We start from the raw sequence: 24,941 nt of genomic DNA on the forward strand, positions 1-24,941 counted from the left end.
TATATCTTTTGAGATAATCATGTGGTTTTTGTCATTGGTTCTGTTTATGTGATGGATTACATTTAGTGATTTGCATATGTTGAACCAGCCTTGCATCCCAGGGATGAAGCTGACTTGCTCATAGTGGATACACTTTTTAATGTGCTGCTGGATTCAGTTTGCCAGTATTTTATTGAGGATTTTTGCATTGATGTTCATCAAGGATATTGGCCTGAAATTTTCTTTCTTTGTTGTGTCACTGCCAGGTTTTGGTATCAGGATGATGCTGGCCTCATAAAATGAGTTAGGGAGGAGTCCTTCTTTTTCTATTGTTTGGAAGAGTTTCAGAAGGAATGGTACCAACTCCTTCTCTTTGTATCTCTGGTAGAATTTGCTGTGAATCCATCTGGTCCTGGGCTTTTTTTGGTTGCTAGGCTATTAATTACTGCTTCAATTTCAGAACTTGTTATTGGTCTATTCAAGGATTTGACTTCTTCATGGTTTAGTTCTGGGAGGGTGTATGTGTCAAGGAATTTATGCATTTCTTCTAGATTTTCTAGTTTATTTGCATAGAGGTGTTATAAACTAAAGAGCTTCTGCACAGCAAGAGAAACTATCATCAGAGTGAACAGGCAACCTACAGAATGGGAGAAAATGTTTGCAATCTATCCATCTGACAAAAGGCTAACATCCAGAATCTACAAGGAACTGAAACAAATGTACAAGAAAAAACCAAACAACCCCATCAAAAAGTGGGCGAAGGATGTGAACAGACACTTTTCAAAAGAAGACATTTATGCGGCCAACAAACGTGAAAAAAAAACCTCATCATCACTGGTCATTAGAGAAATGCAAATCAAAACCACAATGAGATACCATCTCACACCTTCAGACAGAAAGAAAATAACACTACATGGTAACTTGCATCCAGTTAGAATGGTGATCATTAAAAAGTCAGGAAACAACCGATGCTGGAGAAGATGTGGAGAAATACGAACGCTTTTACACTGTTGGTGGGAGTGTAAATTAGTACAACCATTGTGGGAGACAGTGTGGTGATTCCTCAAGGATCTAAAACTATAAATAACATTCAACTCAGCAATCCCATTACTAGGTATATACCCAAAAAATTATAAATCATTCTACTATAAAGACACATGCACACGTACATTTATTGCAGCACTGTTCACAGTAGCAAAGACTTGAAACCAATGACTTCATGTCATTTGCAGGGACATGGATGAAGCTGGAAACCCTCATTCTCAGCAAACTAACACAGGAACAGAAAACCAAACACCACATGTTCTCACTCATAAGTGGGAGCTGAACAATGAGAACACATGGGCACAGGGAGGGGAACATCACACACCAGGGCCTGTAGGCGGGTGGGGGGCAAGGGGAGGGATATCATTAGGAGAAATACCGAATGTAGATGACGGGTTGATGGGTGCAGCAAATCACCATGGCGTGTGTATACCCATGTAACAAACCTGCACGTTCTGCATATGTATCCCAGAACTTAAAGTATAATTTAAAAAAGGAAAAAAAAATACATTACATAAAGTTATAGCTGCCATAGGCACTTATTCCTCTGATGAATCTGGGAAAAGTAAATTGAAAACCTTCTGGAAAGGATTTACCATTTTAGATGCCATGAGGAACATTCATGGGAGGAGGTCAAAATATCAGCATTAAGAGGAGTTTGGCAAACGTTGATTCCAACCCTCAAGAATGATTTTGAGGGGTTTAAGACTTCAGTGGTGAAACTGCAGATGTGATATAAATGGCAAGAGAACTCGAATTAGAAGTGAAGTCTGAAAATGTGACTGAATTGCTGCAATCTCATGATAAAATCTGAATGGATGAGGAATTGCTTCTTATGGCTAAGCAAATAAAGAGGTTTTTTGAAGTGAAATCTACTCTGAAGAAGCTGTGAACATTGCTGAAATGATGACAAAGGATTTAGAATGTTTCATAAACTTAGTTGATAAAGCAGCAGCAGGGTTTTAGAGGACTGACTCCAATTTTGAAAAGTTCTACTTGGGTAAATGCTATCAAACAGCATTGCCTCCTACAGAGAAATCTTCCATGAAAGGGAGAGTCAATGTGGCAAACTTCATTGTCTTATTTTAAGAAATTGCCACAGCCACCCCTACCTTCAGCAATTCCTGATCAGTCAACAACCAACAACATTGAGGCAAGACCCTCCACCTGCAAAAAGATTATGACTTGCTGAAAGCTCAGATGATCTCTAGCAAGTTTTACTTGTAAAGTCTTTTTAAAATTAAGATATGTACATTGTTTTTAAGACATAATGCTAGTGCACATTTAAAAGACTACAGTATGGCATAAGTAAAACTCTTATATGTACTTGGAAACCAAAATTTCATGTGACTATTGAGTTATTTGCTTTATTGTGGTGGTCTGGAACTGAATATCTCCAAGATATACCCATACTTAAAATGCTCAGAGGAAGAAGAAGTTATCAACCAAGAGTTCTGAATCCAGTTAAAACATTATTCAAGAATGAAGGTGAAATAAACACATTCCCAGATAAACCAAACTGAGAAGACTCAGTGCTGGCAGACATGCCACACAAGAAATGGTAAAAAAGAAGTCCTTCAGACAGAAAGAAAATAACACCACATGGTAACTTGCATCCACAGGAAGGAATGAAAAGCACTAGGAATGTAAATATGTAGATAAATATAAAATAACAGTATATATGTATATGCACACACACACAAACACTTCTCTTAATTTACTTTAAAATAAAAATTTGTTTAAAGCAATAATTATACGACTGTATTTTGTATTTATAACACTTATAAAATGTATGACAAAAATAGCCCAAATACAAGGTGAGGATAGAGCAATATTAAAGCAAAGTTGTGAAATCTTACCACAATTAAATCAGTACTAACTTAAAGTACATTATGATAAGGTAAAGATGCACATTGTAATCTCAGTAACCACTGGAAATACGAACATCTAAATAAGAAATTACTAAAAACAGTTATGAGAGGAAGTAAAATAGTGCAAAAAATACTTGTTTCCCACAAAAAATATAGTAAACAAGAAGAGCAAAAAAGCAACCCAAGATGTCCAAAAATAGCTGCCATATGAAAATGACATTATATGTGAATGAACTGCACACTTCAATCAACAACAACATGGTTATACTAGATTTTAAAAGGCAACATCTAAGTATACTCTGTCTGCTAGAGACAACTTTTAGACTCAAACACACAATAGGTTGAAAATAAAAGGATGGAAAAACATATATCATAAAAATAGTAACTGTAAGAGAATAGGGATAAATATATTAGTACCAGAAAAATGCACTTTAAGATGTAGAATAATCCCTAAAACAAAAAGGTATATTTCATAATGAAAAAGGCGCTATTATATCAGGTAAGAAATAATAATTATTATAATTATTATATTTATATATAATTGTCAATATTAATTATGTATATGAACTTAATTTAAAAGCCCCCAAATACTGAAAAAGTTGAAAAGAAAAACAGACAATGCAACAATAGAGTTGAAAATTATCAATTCATTTTTAAAAATTGAAATCAAATAAATATTTCTCAAATTAAATTAGAAATCAACAATAGAAAAAAGTTTGGAAATACCACAATAGGTGGAAGTAATACAACACACCTCCTTAAAAAAATTTTTTAAAAGACTCTGACAATTAAACAAAATAGCCCTAAATAACTCCATTAAATAGTAGGCAAAGGACATGAATAGACATTTTTCAAAATAAGACATACAAATGGCCAACAAGCATATTAAAAAATGTTCAACATCACTAATCTTCAGAGAAATGCAAATTAAAACCACAATGAGATATCATCTTATGCCAGTTAGAATGGCTATTGTTAAAAAGTCAAAACATAACAGATGTTGAAAGGATGTAGAAGAAAGGGAAGGCTTATACACTGTTGGTGGGAATGCAAATTAGTACAACCTCTGTGGAAAATACAGTGAAGATTTCTCAAAAAACTAAAAATAGAACTACTATTCAACCCATCAATCCCACTACTGGGCATCTACCCAAAGGAAAAGAAATCATTGTATCAGAAGACACCTGCTCATATGTTTATGTTTATTGCAGCACTATTCACAATAGCAAAGATATGGAATTAATTGTCCATCAATGGATCATTGGATAAAGTATGGTGTGTATATATGTGTATAAATATACAATAAAATTCTATTCAGCCTTAAAAAAGAATGAAATCATGTCTTTTGCAACAAAATGGATGGAACTGGAGGCCATTATCTTAAGTGAAACAACTCAGAAACAGAAAGTCAGATATTAGACATTCTCACATATAAGCAGAAGCTAAATACTGTATACACATGAACATAGAGTGTGGAATAATTATGACTGATGAAGTGAAGGAAGGGAAGGGAGTGAGGAAAGAGAAATTACTTAACGGGTACAATGTACACTATTTGGGTGATGGTTACACAAAAAGCCCAGACATTACCACTACACAATATATCCATGTAATAAAACTGCCCTTATACCCCTTACATGTATACAAATGTTTTTTAAAAGAAAGATAAAAATGAGAAAAAGAAGAAATCAAAGGAAAATTAGAAAATAAATATAAATCCATGCATTTACAGCCAATTTCATTTTTTGACAAAGACACCAGGTACATACAACCGGGAAAGAACAGTCTCTTCAATATACGGTGCGGGAAAACTGAATATCCATGTGCATAAGAATGAAACTAGACCTTTGTCTCTTACCATACACAAAAATCAAATCAAAATGGATTAAAAACTTAAATCTAAGACACGAAACTACAAAACTACTAGAAGAAAACATTGGGAGAGAACTCCAGGACATTGGTCTGAGCAAAGAATTTTTGTGTGTAAGACTTCAAAAGCACAGAAAACACAAAGAAAATTAGACAAATGAGATAACATCAAGCTAAAAGCTTTCTGCACAGCAAAGAAACAATAAACAAAGTGAGGCCATAACCCACAGAATGGGAGAAAATATTTGCAAATTATCCATCCAACAAGAGATTAATAACAAGAATATATAAGGAGCTCAAATAGCTCAATAGCAAAAAAATAAAATAAATAACCAAAATAATCCAATTTAAAAATGGGCAAATGGTTTGACTAGACATTTCTCAAAAAAGACATACACATGGGCAGCAAATAGATGAAAAACATTCTCAACATCACTAATCATTAGAAAAATGCAAATCAAAACTACAATGAGATATGATCTCACCTCAGTTAAAAAGACAGGGAATAATGCATGCTAGCAAGGATGTGGAGAAAAGGGAACCCTTGCTGGTGGGAATGTAAATTAGTGCAGCCACTGTGGAAAACAGTAGGGAAGTTCCTCAAAAAACTGAAAATAGAACTACCGTACGATCCAGCAATTCCACTGCTGTATTTATATCGGAAAGAAAGAAAGTCAATATATTGAAGCAGTATCTGCACTCCCATGTTTACTGCAGCACTGTTTACAATAGCCAAAATATGAACTCAACCTCAGTGCCCAGCAATGGATGAACAGATAAAGAAAATATGGTACGATACACAATGGAATATTATTCCGCCGCAGTAAAGAATGAAATCCTGTCATTTGCAGCAACATGGATGCAACTGGAGGTTACTGTATTACGTAAAATAAGCCAAGCACAAAAGGACAAATATTGCATATTCTCACTCATATATGTGGGATTAAAAAAATGGATCTCATAAAGATAGAGTAGCAGTGGTTAGCAGAGGCCAGGAAGAATAGGGGGAGGGGAGAATGAGGAGAGGTTGGTTAATGGGTACAAATGCATACCTAGAGAGAAGAAATAATACCCAGTGTTCAATAGATTAGTAGAGTGACTAGAGTTTACAATAACCTATTGTGCATTTCAAAATAGTTAGAAGAGAATGATTCAAATGTTTCTAGCATAAATAAATGACAAATTTTTAAGATGATAGGTATCCCAATTACACTGATTTGATCTTTAAACATTATATGATTGTATTAATAATCACAGGTGCCCTGAAAATATATATATCTATTACGTGTCAATAAAAAATAGCAAAATTATTTGAAAATTAGAAAATAGTTTGGTCTAAGTGAAAATGAAAACATAATATATTAAAATCTATTGAATGCAGCTAAAGCAGTGCTTATGGAAAAATTTATAACTTTAAACACTTATATTAAAAAGAATCTAAAATTAATAATATAAGTTTCCACCTCAAGAAGCCAGAAAATTAAGAATCCAAAGCCAAACTGAGTAGAAGGAAGGAAATAATAAAGATCAGAGCAGAAAATGGTAAAATAAAAAACAGGAATGCAATAGAGAGAATTGATGAAACCAAAATATAGTCCTTTTTAAATGATCAATAAAATTGATAAACCTTTAGCTAGATCATTTAAAAGGGAGAGATAAAGCTATCATCAAAATCAAGAATAAAACAAGAGGGGACATCACTGTAGACCCAAAGGAAATTAAAAGGATCATAAGGAAGGATCATAAACAATTTTGTGCCAAGAAGGTAGAGGGAGAGTTTAGATAAAATACACAAATTCTGAAAGGAGACATGATTTAAGAAAAAGTAGAAAATGTGAATAGACCTATACCAAGTAAGAAATGGAATTCATAATTAGAAATTGTGTTCATTTCCTAGGGATGCTATAAAAACATTACCATAAATTAGGTGGCTGAAAATAACAAGAACTTATCCTCTTACAATTCTGAAAGCTAGAAGTCTGCACTTAGGTGTCCACCACTTTCTCCTAGCCTCTGGTGGTTGCCAGCAATCCTTCACATTCCTTGTCTTACAGCTGCGTAACTCCAGTCCTACCCACATCATCCCCTGGCCATTTTCCCTCTGTGTGTTTGTCTTCAAGTGGCATTCTCCTCTCTGAATGTGGTTCTCTCTTCTTAGAAGAACACTGGTCATTTTGGATTAAGGGCCACTCTATCCTAGTATTACTTCATCTTAACTAATACATCTACAAGAACCCTATTTTATATGAAGCACATTCTGAAGTCCCAAGAAGGGCATGAATTTTAGGGCACTATTCAACCAGGTACAGAAAATCCCAAGCCTAGATGGCTTCACTAGTAAACTCTATGAGGTACTTAAAGTAGAAATAATGCCAATCCAACACAATTTCTTTCATAAAATAGAGGAGGAAGAAACACATTTCACTTTATTTTATGTTTTTCTGTCATGTAAATCCAGACAGAGACATCACAAGGAAAGAAAATAACAAACTTTTATAAACAGATGCAAAAACCCTTAACAAAATACTGACAAACTGAATCCAGCAACGTGTAACATGAATAATATACCATGACCAAGTAAAGTCTATCCTAAGAATGCATGCTTATTCAACATCTGAAAAGCAATTAATGGAATGCACCAAATTAGTATAATAGAGGCCACAATTACATTGTCAGCCCAATAGAAGTAGTAAAATTATTTGAAAAAATTTGTCACCCATTTATGTTAAAATCTCTCAACAAATTACGAAAGAAAAGGTGACTTCCTCAACCTGATAAAGGACATCTATGAAAACCCTACTTGTGACTTTTTGTATCTAATGATAGCAGACTGAATGCTTACCTCCTAAGATTAGGAGGAAGGTAGAAATGTCCATTCTCACCACTTCTAGTCAACATTGTACTGAAGATTCTATTCAGTTTAATTAAAAAAAGAAAAATAATAAAGGCATGCAGATTGGAAAGGAGTAAGTAAAACTGTATTTTCAGACAACATAATCCTAAATATAAAAAAATCCTAAGATATCTACAAAAAAAAACTACTAGAACTGATAAGCAAGTTTAGCAGGATTCAAAATTAATATACAAAAATTGATTTTTTTTTTCTGGAGACGTAGCCTCGCTCTGTAGTCCAGGCTGGAGTACAGTGGCATGATCTCGGCTCACTGCAGCCTCCGCCTCCCGGTCTCGGTTCAAGCAATTCTCCTGCCTCAGCCTCCCGAGTAGCTGGGATTACAGGCATGCACCACCATGCCCAGTTAATTTTTGTATTTTTAGTAGAGACGAGGTTTCACCATGTTGGCCAGGCTGGTCTTGAACTCCTGACCTCATGATCCACCCGACTCAGCCTCCCAAAGTGCTGGGATTACAGGTGTGAGCCAACGCGCCTGGCTTGATTTTTTATTTATATTAGCACCAAACTTTTAAGGATTAAAATTAAGGAAACAATCTTACTCATAATTAATAAAAATACTTAAGAATAAGTTTGACAGCAGAAATGCAATTACTCTACACTGAAAACTACAAAACATTGTGAAGAGAAATTAAAGGAGGCTTTATGGAAATGAAGAGATGTGTCATGATTCAATAGTATTAAGATGGCAGCACCCTCCAAATTGATCTATAGATTAAACACAATTCTAATTAAAATCCTAGTAGGATTTTTTGTAGAAATTGGAAAACTGACTCTAAAATTTATATAGAAATTAAAAGAAGCCAGAACAGCCACAATTTTGAAGAATGCTATTGGAGAATTTACACTACCTGATTTCAAAATTTACTGTAAGTACTACAGTAACTGATACAGTGTGGTATTGGTGTGGGGACAGACACAGACAAGTGATACAAAATAGGAAGCCCAGAAATAAACTGGTACATTTATAGGCAACTGATTTTCAACCAAGTTTCCCAGATAATTCAATGGCAAGAGGGTAGTCTTTCAACAAATGGTTATGGAATAATGGGATATCTATATGTAAAAAAAGGATGAGGGAGAACTTAGATACTTATTTCAAATCTCACACAATTGTGAACTCAAAGTAGAATATAGACCTAAAGGTAAGAGCTAAAACTATAAAACTTCTAAAAGAAGATCTCCATGACATTGAATGAGGCAAAGATTCTTAGCACTGTCCAAAAGGAAAAGTTGATAAATTGTACTTTATCCAATTTAACCACTTTGCTCTCTGGAAAACATCATTAGAAAACCAAAAGATTAGCCACAGACTTGGAAGCAATACTTGCAAATCCCATAGATGTTAGTATAGCAATGATTGTTTTAATTAACATGATTGATAATTTTCAATTTGGAAGGATGCTGTTTTAATATATGTGGTGTGGCACTTAGGAGAATATAAATTTTAAAGTAAAATAGTTCTGAATTTGAATCACCAGTTGGCCACTACTGATCTGAAAGGATTAAAGTATATTGCTTAACCTTTCTGAGCCTCAGATTTCTAAGGAAATCTGGAAAGAAGCAATCTCATGAGAATGTTGTGAAGATTAAATGAGATAGAATTTGTAAAAAACTCCTAGCAGACAGCCTGAAACACAAAATGGTATTCTAGAAATTTTCATATTTCATGTTTTCCCAAAATGTATTAAGGTAGAAGGCAGCTATTAAAAAGCATATTTAATAAGTTATGTTTGATAAAATAGAATTTGCTTTTTTCTAATTATAAAAGAACACATTTTCATAGAGATTTTGATATAGAAGAGTACTTTTAAAGAATAAAATCAATCGCAATTCCCAAATCCTGATGATCACTATTGATATTTTAGTATATATTCTTTCAAAATCGTCTAGGTATACATTTGTGGGCTTTGGATCTTGTTCTATTCTTTTGTTATTTTTCGAAATTTGAACAGTTAAATAGACAGTCAACAAAACAATTGTGAAAATTTTGGCAGTAGTTAGCATTTGTTTTCAGTTGAAAACTTTCCACGTTAGCAAGTAGGTTCATGTATAAAGACAGAATAATATTGGGCAGAGTGTAAAATTATTTCTCTCTCTCTCTCTGCCCCTCCCCCTGATCTATTTACCTATATATCCATTCCATCCATCATCTATCTATCCTTTTTGCAACCATTCATCCAGCAATCTATCCATCCACTCATTCATTCATTTTTCTATCATCTATCCATCCATTCTCTATATCTTTATATGTCTAACTATTGGTCTTAGAATGCAAATATTGAAGTGAGTTGAAAAATGAAGTTACATTCTTCTGAGAGAAAAAATCAATTGATTAATTTCTTTAATAATAAAATATGGATTTGTCATTTTGGTTTATACAGAGGACATTTTTTATAACTTGAATAAAGTAAATCTCAGCTCCAATATTTGACAAAAATGTATATAAAGCATACCTTAAGATAAAGGAATTTTATTTAAAATATAGTATATAAACAAGAGTGTATTGAAAAGGACAATATTTTCATTATCCAATTATTTCTGAGTGGTTTTTTGTTTGTTTGTTTTTGTTTTTTGTTTTTTGTTTTTTTTTTGAGACGGCGTTTTGCTCTTGTCACCCAGGCTGGAGTGCAGTCTCGGCTCACTGCAACCTTCACCTCCCGGATTCAAGCTATTCTCCTGCCTCAGCCTCCCAAGTAGCTGGGATTACAGATGCATGCCATGACACCTGGCTAATTTTTTGTATTTTTAACAGGGACAGGGTTTTGCCATGTTGGGCAGGCTGGTCTCAAACTCCTGACTTCAGGTGATCTACCTGCTTCAGCCTCCCAAAGCGCTGGGATTACAGGCATGAGCCACCGCACCTGGACCTGAGTGTATTAGGCTTTCACAGGGTCTTGCTAAGTAAAATAGTAACTGCTATAAATTTTTTCACATATTCCCCCTGCAAAAAAATGAGAAAGTAAAAGATGATTGATTTAACATGTTTTTATAAGTCAGGTAGTGTCTAGTTCTTTGCTTTCAATAAAGTGGAAGGGGAACTTCATGAAATTGTCAGATTATAGATCATTTAAAATAATTTTCAATGACAGTTCACTCCAACATGTTGGGCATTTACCTCAGATGTTCAAAGAATTCTGTGACATTGCTATATCAAAAGTCCTTCAATTCTGATCTATTTATTCAAGTAAGCATGTTTCTCAGTACTTACATGTTTAACAATGAAAAAGAAGAACAAAAGTGATGCTGAACCTTGTCTCTTTACGTGAATAAGTAGTATCTCTAAACAGACATAGGTACCAATTAAAAAGGTTCAATAATGTCATTAAGAGGTGCAATTCCAATAACATTTTACCTTTATCATCTGATAATAGTTTATCAAATTGGCAATCTATTGTTTAGATAAGTTAATTTTACTAACAAAGAAAACTCAATCCAGACTCCAAACTTGAAGTATCACAGGAAATTAAAATTTTTATTTAAGTTTTATACATGTTTTTAGTATTGAGATCAATACTAAGACTTTATTGATCAATAGTGTGATCAAAAAAAATAATTTCAACTTAAAAATACATTACATTTAGATAAAGCTCTGTGGTTGAAGAAGAATTCAAGGAGGTGGGCTTTTCAGAAAAGTTCAAGAAGAGGAATTATCGATGCAAAATTAATCAGTGTGAAATAAGAGTTTGGTCATATATTTTTAAGTGGATGAGACTAGGTAGAAATCACTATAGTATTTAGATACCTTTGGATACACATAGAAGGTTACTGTAACAGTTCCACTGTAATATTTACAATCTGTCCAAATTTATATATTTTGTAACTAGATTGATATCCATTAATAATTTCTTGATATCCATTAAAATGTGTAAGTTCGTAGGTTTTCAAATTTATTTTAGAAGATACAGAGCAAAACATTGAAAACCATTAGTTCACAGTCTGCACTCTAGACTCTACTTCTTGAAGCCTGTAGTCTGTAGTATGGCCTTCAAGGTGCTTCACAATCTAGCCCCTTCCTACCTCTCTCACACTTCCTTTCCTACTGACTCTGAATTTTAGCCTTGGCCAACTCTTCTTTTTCTTACCTCCAATTCTTAAAAAATCCTACACTTTTTTAAGTGTAGGAAAGCTTTTTCTCCTTTTTCTGATGAATGAGTTCCTCCTATCCCTTAAGACTCAGTTCCTCTGACAGGCTATCACTGAGAGGTTACACCAGTGTGTCCCCAAAGAACTACCAGGTGCCTCTATCACAATACTTATGGGTTTCTGGGATTGTTTATTTAGATATCAGTTTGCCCCACTGGTCTGTGACTTCTTTTATCCACATGTGTCTCTTCAAGCTTCTGGGCACATAGTAGGTGCTGAAAAGTACATGTTGAATAAATGACAGGATGAATGTGTCTTGACATCTTCACTCTCATTTTTAGTTTATTTCTAAATCAGCTAAACCAGTCACCCTATGTCTCTTAACACAGCCTGCTCATTTCTTCTCACTGCCTTGCTTGGGCTCTGCTCACTTATCAATGCCCTCAGCCTTTGTTTTCACCACTAATTGCCCAAAACACTGCCTCTCTGGTTGACAATGTTCTTGGCAACATGGCAGTTTTGAACCCACTGAGCATTTTCTCATAAAAACAATGTTTCAAGTAGCAGTTAGGTTAGGCCAGAGTCTAATCTACTCAAATGTAGTGAAAACACTAGCTGTCTGCACTAAAAGAAGATAAGGCCCTATGAAAGTAAAAATGTTGTTGATAATGCAACATATTTTTCAAAGATGAGCTTCTGTGCCTTTATTTTTTAAAGAGTTCGTGGAGAAGATGTGTCTTCCCTGTGGTGGCCTTAGTAGACGGCAGAGGAACTAATGTTTGTTAAATGCCTGCTCCATGCCAGGCACCATGTGCATTTTATGTGTTGTATCACGTAAGCCTCATGACACTTTCGCCAGATGTACAGATAGCCTTTGCTGTATTACAAACCACCCCACACTTACACAACCATGATTTATGAGCCCAAGATTCTGTGAGCTGGGCACACTTGGATAATGCTTCAGTTGGTCTCCTGGGGCTCACTCCTGCAGCTGCACTCAGCTGGTAGATGATGAAATGGCAGGGGCAGGGTGATCTGGAATGATCTGGATGATCTGTTGGCTGAAGCACCTCGGTTTTCTGTCATGTGGCCTTTCCAGCAGGTTGGCTCAGGCTCATGGCTGCAGTGTCAAAGAGGGCAAAAATGGAAGCTGGAAAGCTTTTGGAGGACTCAGTTACAATCTGACACACTGTCCCTTCCTTCACATACTGGTCAAAGCAAGTCACAATGCCAGATTCAAAGGGCTGGGATATAGACACCATCACTTCATGGGAGGAAGTGCAAAAACTATGTGGCTGTTTCTAATATACCAAACAAGGGGCATTGTTATTCCATTCCGTGGGTGCCAAAATCCTACCAAATGCACCAATTCATATGTAACAGAAGCAGTATTTGAGTCCAGGTCACTCTGACCTCCCAATTCTTCTACTCTCTGCTATACCAGAGCACCTTAGGTAGCCTTCTTTTTCCTCCTTTCCATTCTCTTTCTTTCTGCTCCTTTGTCTTTCTCTATCCATGTCCATACTCTAAGAGGAGGAAGCAGAAGAAACAAAGGGTAAGATGCAGTGAGATTCACACCAGGGTTGTGTGCCACGCTCTCTGAGTAACTAGCATCTTAGGGAAACAAGGCCAGCAGTAAGATACATTTTAGGTGATTATTTTTACACCTTTCTTTCTTGTTTTCTTTTCACCAAATACTGTGTTCAAGTCTCAATTTCCCCTGTTACTAGCTGTATACTTGGCAAGGTACTTACCCACTCAGCCTCCATGTGCTCATCTGTAAAATGAGAGTAATAATTCCTACATCTATGAGTTGTTGTGAAGTTCAAATGAGATAATAATGTATGCAAAAAACATTTTGAAAACCGTAGGGCACACTCTAGCAATGTGATGAATTATTCATGCTTCTACTTGGGGTCAAAAAGGAAGTATAGTCATGCTGACTGTGGCTCTGACAACTGCCAGGTGCTTTCAAGGCTTTTCAAAAAAGTGTGGGTTTCAGACAAATGGGAAATCTAATAGACCGCTCTCCGCAGTTGGCTGTATTTCCGGCCAGCATAGATATGATTATAATTAGAGTTTCAAGAGCCTGTTTCACATCAAAAGGATTCCTTGGCCCAGTCTGCAGTCTACCTGAGGTATGTGGCCAGACATGATCCCTCTGGCAGGTGTTTTTATTCGGGCCCATTTGCTTCTTTTCCTGTGCTACCAGGAGTGTCTGTTTCTATTATACTCATTATTTTCAGATACCAGGTGAGAAGAGATTTTCCATATGTGAGATTTCAGATGGTGACCACTGAGCATAATACATAGCTCTCGCCCCCTCTCCTCACTTCCTAAATGAACAGCAACTCTGACAAATTCACTTTAACAGAGCCAGGCCTTTTATTAGCAGCCAGAGAATAGTCTGTAATGGGAGGAATTACTCTGCCCATGCATCTCTCCCAGGAAAAACATTCGTTAGCCTGTCAAGGAAGTGAAACCTCTTATTAGAAACTGCAGAAAAGTCAATTTCTCCATTTTTGCTGCTAAAGGATTCAGAACACATCTCACTGCACACCTGAAATTAACAATTCACCTGGAAGGGGAGGTGCGCCCACTGGAGACAGGCGGAGATGGCTGAGTAAGCAGGACTCCAGATCAGAGCTGAGCCCAACGTGGGTGCTCATGATTTCAAACCCCATTATGGCCTTTCCTGCAGGGTCCTTTTGATGATCATAACTCTTCACTGGGCAAAGTGATGATAGCGGTAAGACTCACCCAATGTTCAGAGACAGATAATTTTTTTTTGCTTCTTTTTATCTAGCTAATGATTTTCCAATTTTAGCCAGCAGTGCTGAGAAGCCACAACTGTCGTAAGAGTCCTTGATGGGATTTCTCTGAGTAAAATTCAGAAGAAAAGCCCATATGTTAAGTACAACGAAGCAGGCTGGTTTCAAGCTGCCCCATTCGCTTTGCATTTATCCTTCTAAGCCATGGATTAAAACAAATGCTAATGATGGAGTTGAATTTTCAGGGAAAGGAAACAGCATCCAAAGTTTATGATCACTGGGGTCATAGGAATGGAGACTCCTCAAGGACACATTCCAAGGAAAGGTCACCTTATGCCCTACGATCACCCACTATTCCTGCTGCACCCAACTATTGTTGGTTTTCAATTCTTGCATCTCATCAAGTCTATTATGCCATTGATTGCAAGAATATTATTTTAGGTATTAATGAGAAAGAAAAGTTGCTGCTAATTAAAATGAGAAACATATGGAGTGGTATACCAGGCTGTTTCAGGCCACTAAGTCTTGTTTCTCTCTTGGGAGTGCCTCTTCTCTCACCTGCTCTTCTCCTACCTGTTATGGTCTTTCCAAAATCACATCTCCTCTAGCTTTTGACTGGTATTTGCCATCCAGTTCATGTGATTTTTGGAAGTTCATTGTGAGCTTCCTATGAACAAAGATCATATTCTATTCACCTGGGGCCCATCAAAGCCATGGCAGGACACAATGCTCCAGCACTTCTGCCCCTTCAGCCACTTGAGGATGCAGCAGGAGGTGCCATCTGTGAAGGAGAGAGCAAGCCCTCACCAGACACCAAATCAGCTGGTGCCTTGATTTTAAATTTCCCAGCCTCTAAAACTGTGAGAAATGAATTTCTATTATTAGAAATTACACAGTCTCAGGTATTTTGTTACAGCTGCATGAACAGACTAACATACAACCCAGTCTCCACCGTATTCTTCCTTGATTGTGAGCAGCAGCTCATCATGACCACTTGCTACAGAAGCTGCTGTTTGGCTCTAGAGAGGGCACTGGTTGTTTCATGCCAGACTGAGGAGTGGAGCCATGTCCACAAGTGGAGACTGGAACAGAGAGGAAGCAACTTGGGTGAGATAACTGAGCTGGGAAGCAATTAAAGGTGCATCCATTAGCCCTTTGCTAGGGAGCCCCCAGCAACCAACCACTGCAGTGCAACTCATGTAGCTCTTCACTTGAGGCCAGGAGTTCAAGACCAACCTGGCCAACATAGCAAGACCTCATCTCATATATATCTATATATACATACATATGTGTGTGTGTATAGATACACATATATATGTATAGATACACATATATGTGTGTATGTACATATATGTATATATACACATATAGTGTATGTACATATATGTATATATACACATATAGTGTATGTACATATATGTATATATACACACATATATGTGTATGTACATATATGTATATATACATATATGTATATATACACATATAGTGTATGTACATATATGTATATATACACATATAGTGTATGTACATATATGTATATATACACATATAGTGTATGTACATATATGTATATATACACACATATATGTGTATGTACATATATGTATATATACACACATACACATATATGTGTGTGTGCATATATGTATATATACACATGTATGTGTGTGTACATATATGTATATATACACATATGCATATACACACATATGTGTGTATGTACATATATGTATATATACACATATACATATACACATATATGTGTATGTACATATATGTATATATACACATATACATATACACATATATGTGTATATATACGCATATACATATACACATATATGTGTATATATACGCATATACATATACACATATGTGTATATATACGCATATACATATACACATATATACACATATACATATACACATATACATATACACATATGTGTGTGTATATATACACACACATATGTGTATATATACACATGTACATATACACATATATGTGTGTATATATGTGTGTGTGTGTATATATATATATATATACACATATATATATATATATATACTCAACTTAAAGTCTCTTGCCTTCATTCTCTGACACAGGCACTGTGCCAGGAACTCAGAGTTAGAGATGGTAAGACCCCATTCCTGCCCTCGAGGAACATATGGTCTAACTCTAAACTCTTAGAAATAAAGTTTCAGAAAGGTAGGTACCTTGTTCAAAGTCACACCATTTGTAAGTGGCTGGTCAAGTTTATGTCAAAGCCTCTCTCTCTTCAACTACACCATACTGCATCCTCTTATCACATAGCAATATAATTACTTATCATTATTTTTTAGTTGTAGTTATTAAAATTTATTTCACTCTCTGATAATTTATTTATTATCAGAGACATAAACCAGGGTGTAAAAGTACATTATTAATGCCAAAAATATTTACTTGTATTAAATGTATTGGATATATTCATAATAAAAGTGAAATTGGTTATCTCTCTCTGGGTGGGTTGAGTGATGTTTATTATCTTTTCTTATACTGCTCTGTATTTCGTAAAATTTAAAAAATAAGATTGCATTGTGTTTATATTTTTTGAAGTTATTTTTTAAATAAAACAAATATATATGAAAATCCAAGACCATAAAGTGCTGATAAGCATCAGCTACTAAATTAATTGCAATGTAAAGAAATCCTCAAGTGCCATGCATTAGGTTAGAAACACAGCCAATCAGCCTTGATAATTAATGGTGATCAGTGCATCCTCAAGTAGGTACTCTCAGAGCCCAGGAAGACCGTGGTAATCCAGATTTCACTGTCAGAGATGTGGTGAAACTTTCTCTTGTCCAGAGAGAGGGGACAGAACATCGAGGCCAAAACACCATCAGACATTGCAGCATCTAGAAAGTAGAAGTCTCTCATTTCTTCACTGGCAGTCTCTCATTTTATAGAAGATTTAACATCTTTATGTATAGGAATGTCCGATTTTATTGTTCATATCCGTTATCAGCCACCTTCCCTCAAGGAATCCTGCTGGGAATTTGGTTTAAATGACACCATGTATGTAAATGTGGGTCTCTAGCTCCTTGCACTGATGAACAATCAAGAGCCTATTGCTGGCCCAGGCTCCCTGGAACATCTTTTGTAGGACATAAATCTTCCTTTGCCTCCTAAGAAATGAACCTCTGCCAGCAAGTGTCCACTCTTCTTACTGCAATGAGATCTAACAATTTCTTCTCACATACTTACTGATCTTTGACCAACCACTTGTTTATACGAAAAAAAGAGTCCCTTTTCTTTGGGGAAAAAAAGGTTTGGCTTTCCCCTGCTGCTCAGTAAGTTAAGGCAAGCTATAGAATCTTCTAGGAATGTCAGCCTAGGAGCTCTAGGCATTCACACTTACCACATATCAAAGTAACAGAAGGAATATATTTCTAACTTAATGCAAGTATCCACCTAGACACTTATCATGTTCATGTATGCTTTCAAGTAGTATTCTTTATAGCTGTGAGGTAAAATAATATTTTACAGTGCGTTATGATTTCAAAGACACACTCAGTCTCACTTTTATCTCATTTAACCATCACAGCAGCCCTATGGGAAACATATTACCTGCTTCGCAAGGAGGAAACCAGGTTCAGAAAGGCCACATGGTGAGTTCAAGATTAGTAAATCAGGACTCAATCCTAGATCTTTCGACTTCAAATGCCAGGCAATTTCCATCCCTTTTCCAAAATTAAAAATTTTATCCTGGATTCTCCTTCTACCAAACAAATGTGTAGGATGGGAACAATCCTATTCTGCAGCCATCTACTGCAGAAAGGAGAGAAAGTGGGGGAGGAGAGAAGCTAATATCTACTGAGCTTCTGCTCCATGTGGGCTGTTTCCCTTGCACTATCTCATTTAAACATCATCACTTTCTCTGTTTTGGAAAGGCTGGCCTTCTTAAGGACACACACACACACACACACACACACACACACACACACACGTACCCTTTCTTTCTCCTGTCCCTCCAGTTCAGTTTTCTGTGTGACACTGATTACATGTTCTTCTCCTCCCTGGCAGGGTGTGTGCTGGTGGTGTCTGTAATAGAACAGCTTGCTCAAGTTCACAACTCGACGGTCCAGGCCTCGATGGAGAGACTGTGCAGCTACCTGCCTGGTAAATATGGGACGAGTCATGCTGCTGAGGGTCTGCTTGTCCTCTCACTCATGAGTCATCATGACTGCCTTTACTTCCTGCCCACACAGAGAAGAATCTGATTATGCTATTTCTGTGGGTTGATATTCTTGTGGGGCTCATAGAAATTAAAACCAAAAAAAAAAAAATGCTCTAGGCAACTTCTCCCTGACATTCATTTTCCATCACGGCACAATGAAATTGCTGTGGACCCTTAGGGAATAAAATGTTGAATGGCCAATTGTTGTTTGATGTGTTACATTAATAATAATTTGCCTACCTACTGATCGTTGCCTTAAGTACTAAGAAGTCAAAATAATGAATAATTTCCAATAATTTTGTGTTAACTTGACCAACATTCACATACCAAGATGTACACCTAGCCCTACCAACACAGAACTTTGGGTTGAGAGGACAACTGATCTCAAAATTTCAAATGGGAAAATAATCTAGAACATTTCATTAATTTAAACTGGATCTCAGTAAAATACCTTATACATCCACCAAAGGAAGAAACTGATTGGTGGTTCAAGCAAGTTGCATATTTGTTTTTCAATATTAGTAGAAATAAAATATTAATCATATTTCCATTATAGAATACTGTTACTTGAACAGTCATAATGAATAAACTTCTTTGAGAGTCAAATTTTTATTCACTTAATGGCAACTAATTCATCTAGGGTGCCTACCTTATTTTTTCTGTTAAGTAAGATAGTTGGAATAATGGCAATTGTATCTTTGATTGACACAGTATGCTGTGCCAATAACATCAAAGTCTTTTCACAGAAGTTATTGCGTTTAGTCATAATATGCATTCACAGGCTAAAATGTTTAGAATTCAAAAACAAAGACTGGGAGAGGATAATACACAAACACATGTGTTTAGAATGTCCCAAATGGACCATTAAGATTTTAACATATTCACATCATAATTACATCTTTCTTTTGTGAAGTTAAAACATGGCAGCTAAACTTCAGCTTTCCCTTCTTCCAGTTCCATTCCCCTCTGCCCGACCTCCCTAGAAGGAACCATTCACATGAACTTAATGGGTATCATTCTTGTCAGATTTTATATTTACACATTCACTTGTATGGATCCATGAATAATGTGTAATATTGTTTTGCCAGTAATGTTTTTGGTTTTTCTTTGTAAAAACAAGACAAACGTAGAAAACCATGCAAAGCAAATGTATAGCTTCATCAGTTACTGAAAGATGAATGCCCTAGGAAACATAGCCTGGGTCAAGAAAGAACGGATCAATGGTCTCCCATGAAGTCCCATCCACATGCTCCATCCCATCCTCCCCCTGCAAAAAGTTCAATGTGCTGATTTTTATGGTAAAATTATTTTATTTATAGCTTTATCACTCAGTGAGCATCCCTAGATATTGTAACCTTGCCCAGTATTTAAATGTTTGATGTGTCTTTTGAGTCTATTTTAATCTATAAGTTTCCTTTCCACCCCTTCCTTTTTCTTATCACTTAGCTGTGGAATTTGACCTGTAGAGTTTCCCACAGTCTGGATGGTGTTGATTGCATTCCTTTAGTATAATTGAGTAAGTTTCTCTGTGCTCTGTATTTCCTGAAAATTGACAGCTTGATCAGAGGTTTGATCCTATTCCAATCTGATTCCTTTGACAAGCCTATAAATGATATTGTTTTCTTTCATCAGGAGGCCACCATAGGTGCTTTTATCTTTCATGTTTTCTTTTCTTTCTTCTTCTTCTTCTTTTTTTTTTTTTTGAGACAAGGTCTCAGTCTGTCACCCAGGCTGGACTGTTCACTGCAGCCTTGACCTCCTGGGCTCATGAGATCCTCCTGCTTCAGCCTCCCAAGGATCTAAGACTACAGGCACACACCATCACGCCAGCTAATTTTAAATTTTTTTGCTGAGACAGGGTCTCTCTGTGTTGCCCAGGCTGGTCTCTAACTCCTGGCCTCAAGTAATCTGTCCATCTTGGCCTCCCAAAGCGCTGAGATGACAGGTGCGTTGTGAGCCACTGTGCCAGGACTTTCTTTTGGTGATGGTCGCAGCTGTTGACGTTCAATGATGAGATCTATTAATTTATTTGGGTTTTAAAACTGTGATATTCTTATCTATTATTTATTTCTTATTTATTAATTGACATATTGGACGCTTCTCACATCATATTTTAGAAACATTTTTCCCACAGTACTTAGTGGAAAGGCATCTAGGAAAGGCAGGGTAAATGCTTGATTCTTTTCTTGTATCAGTTTTCAAGGTAATGCATTGGTTTTCTGTTATCTCACAGCAAGCAATTAGTTTTTCCTTAAAATATCGTGATAAACTTATGGACTTAAACATACCTAATGGGTTTCAGTCAAGTGCAATTATTATCCTTTTGAAGCTCAGATGATCCCATTGAGCTTTGAGCAGTGGCACCTCCTTCAAGCTGACTCAAGTCCTTTGCACATGAGCCTCAGTAACCTTCGATAAGTTTCTTTGCTAACTGGTATGACAAAGTATTCCAGCCCTATCTGGTACATATCAAGCCCGAGGCTTGAAATCAGTCATTTCTCTTAAAAGCCCTGGTTTCTTTTAGTGAGAAATAATGCTTCAAGACCACAAACCAGATGCTTAGGAATGTTCATTGTTACTGAGTTGGCCACTCTTTTTTTTTTTTTCTTTTTGAGACAGAGTCTTGCTCTATTGTTCAGGCTGGAGTGCAATGGCTCGATCTCGGCTCACTGCAACCTCTGCCATCCTTGTTCAAATGATTCTCCTGCCTCAGCCTCCTGAGTAGCTGGGATTACAGGAGCCCGCCACCGCACCTGGCTAATTTGAGTTGACCATTCTTTCTAGGCCTTTTCAGTGGGCAGAAATAGGAAACCTATGTATATACATTTACACACGTCAGCTTTTAAGATAAAATATCTGAGTTCATACTGACACTTCAAATTCAAGTTCAGAACCACAAAATTTTTTTCTTAATGTCTTCTGTATTGTATCTATATCTCCTTTCCACACAAAGTCCCAATTGTCAAGCACAAAGGGATTGATAGAATTAAAATCTCCAATCATTACTCATTTACCTATCCTTCCTTGCACATACAACAGTCTCAGAATATCAATTCTAATGCTACCATCATTAATATATTTTCTAATTCTTATGAGCAGTTAGAATTGTTTTTTTTTTGCATATGCCTTTCCCATTTCTCCACCCTTTTTAATCATTGTCCTACCTTATCTGAGCATATTGCCACTACATATAACACCTATTCCCTTTTCACCCTCATTTAGTCTTAGCTGCATCAGCAACTGTATGATTAATGTTCACCACCAGCCCTTCTGTGAATTCTCTCTCTAGTTGAATTGTTGTCTAAAGTTCATTCCTCCAGAAGGGCTCATAGCAACAAATATTCCTTGAATTCTTGCATGTTGATAACAGGCTGTCTGCGCCCTTTATACTTGAAAATCAATGCTTTTCTGTATATAAAACTCCTTGGCACACGATGTCTTTCCCTGAGCATCTTAAATATAGTATTCAAAAGCCTATTGAAAATCTAATTTACCTTGTCCTTATCAGTTATTATCTGTTTATACTTTGAAGTTCAGAAGATTTTTTTTCTATAAAATTTAGTCATCTAACTAGAAGATAATTTGGTGCCAGCTGTTGTGTATTGATGTTCTCAGGCATGCTGTGTGCTCTCTCAATGTGATTTCACATACATATTTTCTAATTTTAGGAATGTTTTAGTGTTTGTTTGGTTTCCTTGATTTTGTTTTTTTCCTCTGGGATTTCTATCATCCACATTTGAATCTTCTTTGCCTGTCTTTGCTATTTTGCCTATCTCTTGAATTTATTTTAATCTCTTTATTTATTTTTTATCTTAAAATTTTTCCTCCTCTCTACCTTCTATTTCACTTAAGACCTCATCTACTGTTTTCACTTGTTCTTGTATTCATTCTAGTTTATACTTCACTTCTTTATTCTTTATTTCATGTTTTATTTTTTCCTGAGTTCTTTTATTCCATATCTGAGTTTTTCTAATTCTTATTCTTGCTATTTTTTCATGTCTTATATCATTTTATTAATGCCTCTTAGCTCATTTTAAAATAATATGTTTAGAAATAATATGTTATGTTTTAATCCTTTTTTGGCATGACTTTCTGGCATGCTTTTACTATCTGTAGGGATGTTATTCTGTTCCTTAATCTTTTTCTTCTTATAATAACTTTGTATGGGAGTTGACCTAGATACATTTCTGTTGCTCATTTTTATGTGAAATTAGTTTTCAAAAACTCTTAGAAAGAGAGGTGGTTCAGGGTAGTTTTTCTAAATGCACAGAGCTCCTTCTTCTGTTGTTTTGGGGTAGTGTTAAAAAAAATTGTGGCAGCTTGCTTTCTGAGATTTTCTGACTGTTTTCCCTATTTACTTTCATCTGGACTTTCTCTATCCCCAGCAGTTTCTCCTCAGTGTGGGCCTTGCCCTGGAAGGGAGCTCCAGTGGGTCCCTTGTGGGTGCCAGATGACTCTAGCCCCTAATTCCTTCTAGTCTTGAACTCCTTGCATTCACCAGCTATTGATTGGGCAAAACCCCTCCCTGTCCAGCAGCTGTTCTCTAATTGGCCCGCCATGCGTTCTACTCAACACCTGTCAGCTGTCTGGGGATTCTCCTGTTCTCGGTTTTATCTGTCATCCATTGCTTCCCTCTACTTCCTCCCTCACAGAAGTTGATGGCCCATAGGTCTTGCAGTTGTGCAGTGGTTTATTCTCACCTAATTGCACATTGGGGTTCATGGATATACCTAGCTTTGTGGTAACTGCTTTCTGAGGGTTTTCGGTCTTGCTATTCAGGTACTCTTTTTTATTTATTTGTTTATTTTTTTTTTGGAGACAGAGTCTTGCTCTGTCACCTAGGCTGAGGTGCAGTGGCGCAATCTCAGCTCACTACAACCTCTGCCTCCTGGGTTCAAGCGATTCTCCTGCCTCAGCCTCCCGAGTAGCTGGGATTATACCCATCACGATGCCTGGCTAATTTTTGCATTTTTAGTAGACACGGGGTTTCACCATGTTGGTCAGGCTGGTCTTTAACTCCTGACCTCAGGTGATCTGTCCGCCTCGGCCTCCCAAAGTGCTGGGATTACACTCCTTTTTTTTTTGTAGAGATTCAAAGGGATTTCAAAATTCTGCTGCCTCCACCACCATCTTTCCATACTCCTCCCTTGCGAAGGCTTTAATTTGACATCAATGGTCTACCGTATGCGTTGCTCAGCAAGTTTTTTTTTCACGCAACATGATTTTAAGATCTATACATGTTAAGGCATATAGGCCTAGGTCAAGCCTCTTAATTACTCTATACTTCTTTACCATATAAGTTCTATATTTTATTTATTTATTCCTCTATTGAACATTCACAATTTGTTATAAGCTTTACTTTGTATTTTCACATCTCTGAGTTACAGAAGAAGAAGAAAAATATTATTACCATTTTAAAGAAGGAAAACAATGAAGAACAGTCACAGTTATCATTAAGCCTTGTTTTAACTGGTTGCCTTCTGTGTGATAGACAACATTGGCAGGTATAACCTCGAGTTAGATGTTCTCTTTTTTGGCAAAGTTGCATCGTCCAAAGGTGAACGACTGACTAAAAATCCTATTTCCTAGATTATTCCCTCTTCTTAATATACTAGAAAAATATGAAACAACCCAAAACAAGATTGCTGGTTCAAGGTACCATCTTAGCTTCTTCTAACTTCGAACAGAAAATGTCAGAGCCTGGTAAGATCAAGTGAGAGGCTGAAAGTCAGATTCTGGTGAAGTGGAAACTGGTATTTCACCAAGGGAAACAAGATAGATATTTTGGTTTTCAATGATCAGTTGCCTTTTCAATTGGAGCAATTTTAAAGGATTGAGAAGGTTATTGGGGGTTATTTTCATTTTATCAATTCTTGTTTTACCTCCAGCTGAAAATAGAACACTTAATTCAGGTTAAAGGACACCATGGGCAGTATTGCTTCCATTTTATGGATGAGAAAAACAAGACACAGAAACAGAATGGTTATGTGAGTCGTATGGGGTGGCAAAGATAGACGTTCTCCTAGCTAAGGATTTCTCCTAGAAGACATAATAGGCCTGACCCACAGTGCCTACTGGGATCCAGTATTGCATTGCCTTCTGTCTGGTAGGCCAGGTGAATGGGGAAGAGGAGATATGAAATTAAGCACATAAACACACAATTATTTTTAAATTATTTTTCAGTGAAGTA

General features: G+C 36.3%; 1 protein-coding gene across 3 annotated transcripts in view; it reads left to right on the forward strand.

The window, feature by feature from the left end:
• AOAH (acyloxyacyl hydrolase) overlaps positions 1 to 24,941 on the forward strand; it is a 210,607-nt gene that overhangs the window by 19,589 nt on the left and 166,077 nt on the right. For 2 of the 3 annotated variants that reach the window (XM_054493687.1, XM_054493688.1), the window contains exon 2: positions 18,598 to 18,693. In XM_054493687.1, coding sequence (XP_054349662.1) covers positions 18,598 to 18,693 — 96 coding nt within the window. Of the gene's footprint in view, positions 1 to 18,597; positions 18,694 to 24,941 lie in introns of those variants that run through there. The other variant, XM_054493689.1, reaches the window with a different exon arrangement.

Source organism: Pongo pygmaeus, chromosome 6, assembly GCF_028885625.2.
Source record: "Pongo pygmaeus isolate AG05252 chromosome 6, NHGRI_mPonPyg2-v2.0_pri, whole genome shotgun sequence".
Taxonomy (NCBI): Eukaryota; Metazoa; Chordata; class Mammalia; order Primates; family Hominidae; genus Pongo; species Pongo pygmaeus.